The 7,323-nt window shown below is 41.9% G+C and overlaps 1 protein-coding gene across 1 annotated transcript in view; it reads left to right on the top strand.

Moving 5' to 3' along the window:
- Positions 1-7,323, top strand: part of USP11 (ubiquitin specific peptidase 11) — a 25,350-nt gene that overhangs the window by 6,027 nt on the left and 12,000 nt on the right. The window contains 6 exon segments of the mRNA XM_006903709.1: positions 4,530-4,736; positions 5,404-5,457; positions 5,652-5,848; positions 5,851-5,886; positions 5,978-6,048; positions 6,318-6,430. Of these exon segments, the coding sequence (XP_006903771.1) occupies positions 4,530-4,736; positions 5,404-5,457; positions 5,652-5,848; positions 5,851-5,886; positions 5,978-6,048; positions 6,318-6,430 (678 nt within the window).

Below are 7,323 nucleotides of genomic sequence, written 5' to 3' on the forward strand. Positions count from 1 at the left end.
GTCCAAGTATAGGTTTCGCATTTGCACGATCAAGTGTTCTGGGATTCCCATTCTTCTCAGAGTCAGCCACAGTTTGTTATGGTCCACACAGTCAAACGTCTTTGCATAATCAATGAAGCACAGATAGACATTCCTCTGGTATTCCCTGCTTTCAGCTAAGATCCATCTAACATTATCTGCCTGGACTTCCGTTAGTTCTCTGCTGATGTGCTGTTCCAGTCGTTTTTGGATAATCTTCAGTAGAATCTTGCTTGCATGTGAAATCAATGATATTCTTCTATAGTTTCCACACTCTGTTAGATCATGCTTCTTTGGAATGGAAACAAATATAGATCTCTTCCAGTCAGTTGGCTAAGTGGATTATTTACATCACTGAAATTTTCCTGAAAGAATAATATACACCATATTTATTTGAAAGGATCAGATTCCTTTCAAATACAATAAGCAATACTGTCAGCACAAAACAGGTAGTCAGAGTACTTATCTACAGTGCAAGCTTAAGCAATGCAATTTTTCTTTAAATCCTATGGCGGTATTTTTACTGAAGCACAGTGTTGCACTTAGGCAAGTTAAAGCTTTAACAGAACAGTGACTTTTATTTATACTTTTTAGGGCTGAATCAGTGATATGTCTCACTTTAAGATTTAGTGCCTTTAATTACTTTTATGAGAATGGTTTGCCTTGACAAAGGCAGAGGTGCTTCGGTTTAAGACATCAAAGACAGACATTCTTTTTTTTTAGTCTTAAGTATTCTATTTTTCATACTATGACATATATGTATTACAGCTGACGTTTTCCGGTTTTACTCAAAGAACACTGGCACACATACACAGCAAACTGAGGCAACTCAAAATTTAGAAATCTAAGTAGGAGAGTACAGACAAGAATTTGGCTATGACAAAGGGATGAAAAAATCATAGCAATTTAAACATACTTAAAAGGGCTCTTACTCCAAAACCTTTTATTTGGGGGGGCTATAAAGGGAAAAACATTAGTTTCAAGGTGAATTTGTCTTGAGAGTTAGTGAGACAAAACCCAAGATAAGAAAACTTGTTTCCGAAGTCACAGAATAACATTATTCAGTATATAATTTTCTCCCTTTTTTGGTGGTGGTGGTGCGAGGGTGGGGAGGGGAGTTAGTAATCAATGCTGGAGAAAATATTTTACCAAGAGTAACAGTATATACATACAGGGAAAAATGGATTTTTAAAAGCATATTGCTGTGATCTTAAAAAAATATAACATTTACAAAAAAGTGGAAGACAAAATATAAGCAGTCAGGTCTTTGCTTCAGTGCCCAGCACTATCATAATGGTTTTTAGGATAAAAGCAAGAAGTTCATGGATCTCAAGTATCATCAACAGCTGCCAGTGTAACTTACTGTTTTTATGGACTTTTTAAATAAAAATATTTAGCAATGGTACCTGATCAACTTTCACAGCAAAGGAGCCTGTTGTTCATAGAGGCAATTAGCTGCATATTCTCTTTTCTCCTATTTTCTCTTCCTTTCTCTTTTGCTCCAAGCAAAAAGAGGCCATCTGCTGTGCTTTGGGTAGCTGTTTCCATGCTCTTAAGACCCCAGGCAGTATGAAGTGAACTACAAAGTAGAGCAGAAGTACTTAAATTAGGCCAGTTAGTTGTTATGTCTCTTAAAACTGTGGCCCTGATCTTCCAAGCCAGTGAACCAAATTCTTCCAAGTGTTTGGTTGTACATAAACAGCCACAGCAGCTACTTTTTGTTAGGGGGATGTTGTTGGGGAATGGAGGGGATTGGTCATTCCATTTACTAAATCTATCACAAGACTATTGCCGTTTAACTTTTAACAAGTATGCAACGTGTTGATAACAGTTACAATAATTGGCTTTGCAACCCTGGCTTTAATGAATGAAAATTTTACATAACTGTTAACCTTCTTTTAACCCCTATGAAGGAATTGGCAAAAAACAAGGCTCCAGGAGTCAATGGCATACCAATTGATTTAATTCAACAAACAGATGCTGCCCTGGATGTGCTCACTAGGTTGTGCCAGGAAATCTGGAGGACAGCCAGCTGGCCAACTGACTGGAAGAGATACATATTTGTTCCCATTCCAAAGAAAGGTGACCCAACAGAGTGTGGAAATTATCAAACAATATCATTGATATCACATGCAAGCAAAATTCTGCTGAAAATTATCCAAAAACGTTTGGAACAATATGTCAACAGAGAACTGCCAGTTGTGCAGGCTGGATTTAGAAGAGGTCATGGTACTAGGGATATTATAGCTAATGTTAGATGGATCTTGGCAGAAAGCAGAGAATACCAGAGGAATGTCTGTCTGTGCTTCATTGACTATGCAAAGGCTTTTGACTGTGTGGATCACAACAAGCTGTGGCTGACTCTGAGAAGAATGGGAATCCCAGAACATTTGATCGTGCTAATGCGAAACCTATTCTTGGACCAAGAGGCAGTCATCAGAACAGAGAAGGAGACACTGGATGGTTCAAAATCAAGAAAGGGGTCTGTCAGGGATGTATTTTGTCTCCATACCTTTTCAATCTGTATGCAGAACAGATCATCTGAGACACTGGGTTGTACGAAGAGGAATGTGGCATCAAGATTGGTGTAAGAATCGTCAACAACCTATGTTATGCAGATGACACAACCCTGCTCGCTGAAACTGAGGAGGACCTGAAGCGCTTGCTGCAGAAAGTCAAGGACTGCTGCCTTCAATATGGAGTGAAGCTCAATATCAAGAAAACAAAGATTCTCACCACGGGGCCAATTGGCAGCATAAGGATGGATGGTGAAGAGATTGAGATAGTTAACAGTTTTAGTTTGCTTGGCTCCACAGTCAACACTCTTGGTAACAGAAGCCAGGAAATCAGGAGACCAATTGCATTGGGAAAGTCAGCTGTGAGGGACCTCTCAAGAGTACTGAAGTACAACAACGTCAGGTTGGAGACTAAGGTGCACCTGATCCGGGCTATAGTCTTCGCAATTACGTGTTATGCATCAGAGAGTTGGACAGTGAATAGGGGTGATAGAAAGAGTATTGATGCCTTTGAGCTGTGGTGCTGGAGAAGCAGTCGCTAGGAGAACAAACTGATTTGTCCTGGAGAGGGTGAAGCCAGAATGTTGCCTGGAGTCAAGGATTCTGAAGCTTCATCTGACATACTTTGGGCATGTTGCAAGGAGGGACTGGTCCTTAGAGAGGGACATCATGTTTGGGAGAGTGGAGGGACGGCGCAGGAGAGGAAGACCCTCGATGAGATGTATCAATTCTGTGAGTGGAGTGGTGGGAATGAATGTGTTTGAGACAGCGAGATTGGCACAGGATAGAACGACGGTTAGGGCTCTTGTACATAGGATCACTGTGACTCGCAAACGACTCAATGGCACATAAGAACAACAACAACAAAAACAAAAACAAGTGAGGTCATAGAATATTTTTCCTTTTGTGGCCTACTGGGTAAAAGCATCACACTGCTAACTCAAAGGCACAGGGTTTAAATCCACCAGCTGCTCCTCAGGAGAAAGTTGGGCAGTCTCTTCCCATGTGATTCGCAACCTCTAATAACCCACTGGAAGATCAGCTATGACTTTATTCCAAACTCAATGGCTCATAGTAATAATGTCTTAGAGGAAGCTCTGGTGGCTTAGTGCATCCAAAGTTGTGCTGCCAACCCAAATGTGGTACCTCTCTAGCAATCTAAATTCTCCAGACCCTCCACAGGAAAATAATGGGCAATCTCCTCCCATGCAGAAATTTACAGCCTCTGAAAACCCACTTGAGAGTGAGCTAAGATTCAGTTGCAACTTGATGGCAATAAGATGAGGGATTGCCTTGAAAGGAGCCTTGGTGGTATATATAATGTGTTGAGATGCAAACCAAAAAGATTAGCAGCTCACATCTACTAGGCATTCCTCAGGAGAAAGACGTACAGTCTCTTGCCAAAAACATTTCAAAACTCACTAAACTCGTTGCCTTCAAGTTGTAGCCAATTCATGGCTAACCCTTCAATGGGTTTTCAGAGACTTTAGCACGGGAGCAGATGGTCCATCAGTAGAACTCCCTGTAAAAATAAAGGTTTATGGCCTCAGAAACCCAGTGGAAGGTTGTTATGAGTTGCAACTGACTTGACAATAGTTGAGTCTGAATTAGCAGAACAACTCTTTACAGACCACGCCGTCAGAGCTTCCTTTTGAATAATGTTGTTATGTACCGTAGAGTCAGAACCAACCCCTAGCTGATCCTGGTGGGGTGTTCAGAGGCAGTTAATCACATGGGAGGAGATTGCTCATCCTTCTCCCATGGAGCAACTGGTGGCCTTGAACCATGTGCTTTTCGGATTGCAGCACAGTTTCTTGCCACTATGCCAGAAAATACTATGTAAATCATCTTACACTTTAAAAAGCAAAACATTTAGTAACATTTTAGATCCTTTACACATAATTTCAGACTGTCAATGATGGAGCAACAAGACAGGGTAAGAGTTTCTTCTAGGGATGTTCTGATAAGGCTTGACCAGATGGCTGCTCCCTACAGATATGAGGTGTCAACTAGAGCTGGGACTGACGAGGGCATGAGAGAGGATGTTGTACTTCTTATCTATCTGCGGGAGTACTCTCCAGCTCAGGAGTTTAACAACTCCTACTATGGCCTGATGCTTTTTGGGCACCCACTCTTGCTGTCTGTATCCCGTGACCGGTTCACCTGGGATTCCTTGTATCACATCCTGCTGTACCATCTCTCGTGAATTTGCCCTCCCTGGGGGAGAGGGGAATATTGAATCTGAACTCAGACCTTGGTGTCTGACTGCTCACTTCATGCCTTCTTATACCTTACTTCCCATATCCAAAGGACAGCTCACACTTAAAATTACTATATAGGAATTTGATGGTTATTTTCTTCTAAATCTCTGGCTTCCCCACAGCCTCTCTTTAGGTGCTGGGAACATAGATGTGAACAACAGACAACTTTTTCTTGTGATTTAATGGTCTTTTTCTTTGAGAGACATTGTCTTTTCAGTTTTTACAGATAGATTTTCACTGTTGTTAAAATCCAGATTCCTTCCTGTAGCAATAAAGAAAAGGCAAATACATTTTGTGACTTAGCCTCTCTTGCATCATTCTCTACTTACAAGTCTACTCATAGGTCTTTCCTGATCAAAGTTTGCAGCTGTTTATCAGAGGCTTAACATACTTGAAAGTCAAACTATTTACTGTAGTATACTCTGTTTTATTAGTCGACTACAGGCATCCTCAACCTCTTGTATTTTTATGTCACCTCCTCAGGCCTTCCAGCTTCCATAATTAATATGTAGGCTTATCAGTAAAGTTTCATTACAAGTAAAATCCCAGATTCGGCCTGTTACTGCTCTTGTGCCCCTCAAGTTTGAGCTTCTCCTATCCTTCAACAGATGCTATGTGGCCAGGCCTGGATCAGATGATGAAGATGATGGGGATGAGAAGGAGGGAAGGAGGATCCATGAGAATGAAGACTTCTATAAACAATTCATAGCTTAAATGAGAGAGAGGCCAAGGGTCAGGAGTGGGAATGGGATATCTGGAGTAGGTCTGAATAACACAGGGTCTATCTGGATGTACATTGTACTTTTCCCTCTATGGTTTTGGCAGTCCCATTACTGACATTTTCTTATGTCCTAGGAGATAGAGAGAATAAGGTCAGTGTCTCCAAGATGGCAGGGGACAACCTTCAAGATCCTGGGCCAGAACAGGGTTGGCCCAGCTCTGGAGTCATGAGCAGGAACCAGGTCCCTGAGGACAACACCCCTGGTTCTCTTAACTGGCCCCAGAGGTCTCAGCACAAGCAATTATTCACTCTGTAGACAGTGAATTCCAATGGACCAGTGACCACATGACCTTCAGTGAAGATGGCCATGGTGTCTCCTTTAGCTGTGAGCCAGGGTTAGGGAGTTGAGTGGAGGATTTTCCTAGCAACAGGTCTTACTGACCACCTACCATCATCCCCAGCTCAGCCATACATTGCAACTGACTGGAAGCCAGAGATGAAGAAATGTTACTATGATGAGGTGGAGGCTGAGGCAAAGACATCCCAGGGATGGGGTAGCACTTTCAACTTGTCCCTCCTCAGTTCTTCACACATCCCCTTTTCAACAACTCCAACCATGAACAGAGCTAGGAGACCCAGGTTCAGGTTCATTTGAAACCTGAAGGCCCGCTAAGAACTCTGAGGGCCTCAGGTTTCTAGCTTCAAAGTCTATATGCTTTCCCACTCAGCGTGTATTTTCCACCTCCACTTTTCGTTAAGCTATGCATTTTCATACTCAGTTGTCCTTTGAGTCAACCCTAGGGCTATGTGAAGCATGAATGTGTTAGCTATGTGCTAAAGAAAGTGCCTGTGCAGCTGCAGGAGTACATTAAGCTCTTCACCACTGTTGAGACTTTGGAGAAGGAAAATCCCTGGTAAGGACCCAGAATGAGGTATGTAGGGTTTGGAAAGGTGTGGCTACAAGGTCAAGTCCTTGTTACCTCTCTCATTACATTTCTGTCTCTTCTCACTCAAAACACCACTACCATACTAACTACCAACACATTAAGCATACTCCCACCACAAGACTTTTACCTTCTGCCAAGAATGTTCTTCTCACAGTTGATCATAGGATTCTACTCCTTTACCTGCTCAGGTTTGTAAACAAATGTCACCTTATCAGAGAAGTCTTCTCTTAAGGTCCTGTCAAAAGCTATGCCCTTCACTTACCCACCACCTCCCTCCATTCCTTCTTTATACTTTTTTCCTTCTTAGTTCAATAATACCTCTTAGTAATATTACTCAAAGTCATGCCATGAACCCTTATATACTGTTGGTGGGAGTGTAAAATGGTGCAACCACTATGAAAAGCAGTATGGCATTTTCTCAAAAAGTTGCAAATAGAAATACCATTTGACCCAGCAATTCCACTAACTGGCAATATACACTAAAGAAACCAAAACTACCACCCAAGCAGATATATGCACACCCATGTTTATTGTTCACAATAGCAAAGAGTTAGAAACAACCCAAGTGCCAATCAACAAACGAATAGATAGAGAAGCTGTGGTATGTTCACACAATGGAATATTATGCTGCATTGAAAAACAAGGAACTAATGCAATATTATACAAAATGAGTGACTCTGGAGGACATTATGCTGAGTGAAATATCCCAGTCACAAAAGGACGAATACTGTTGTAAAACAGGACTGACATCGGGGTTGGGAGTTGTTGTTGTTATGTGCCGTCGAGTCGCCTGCGACTCATAGCGACCCTATGTACAACAGCCCTAAACTCCGCTCTGTCCTGTGCCAATCGCACTGTTT

The sequence above is a fragment of the Elephantulus edwardii genome, unplaced genomic scaffold, assembly GCF_000299155.1.
Source record: "Elephantulus edwardii isolate Elephantulus edwardi_28Jun2011 unplaced genomic scaffold, EleEdw1.0 scaffold00239, whole genome shotgun sequence".
NCBI classification, from domain to species: Eukaryota; Metazoa; Chordata; class Mammalia; order Macroscelidea; family Macroscelididae; genus Elephantulus; species Elephantulus edwardii.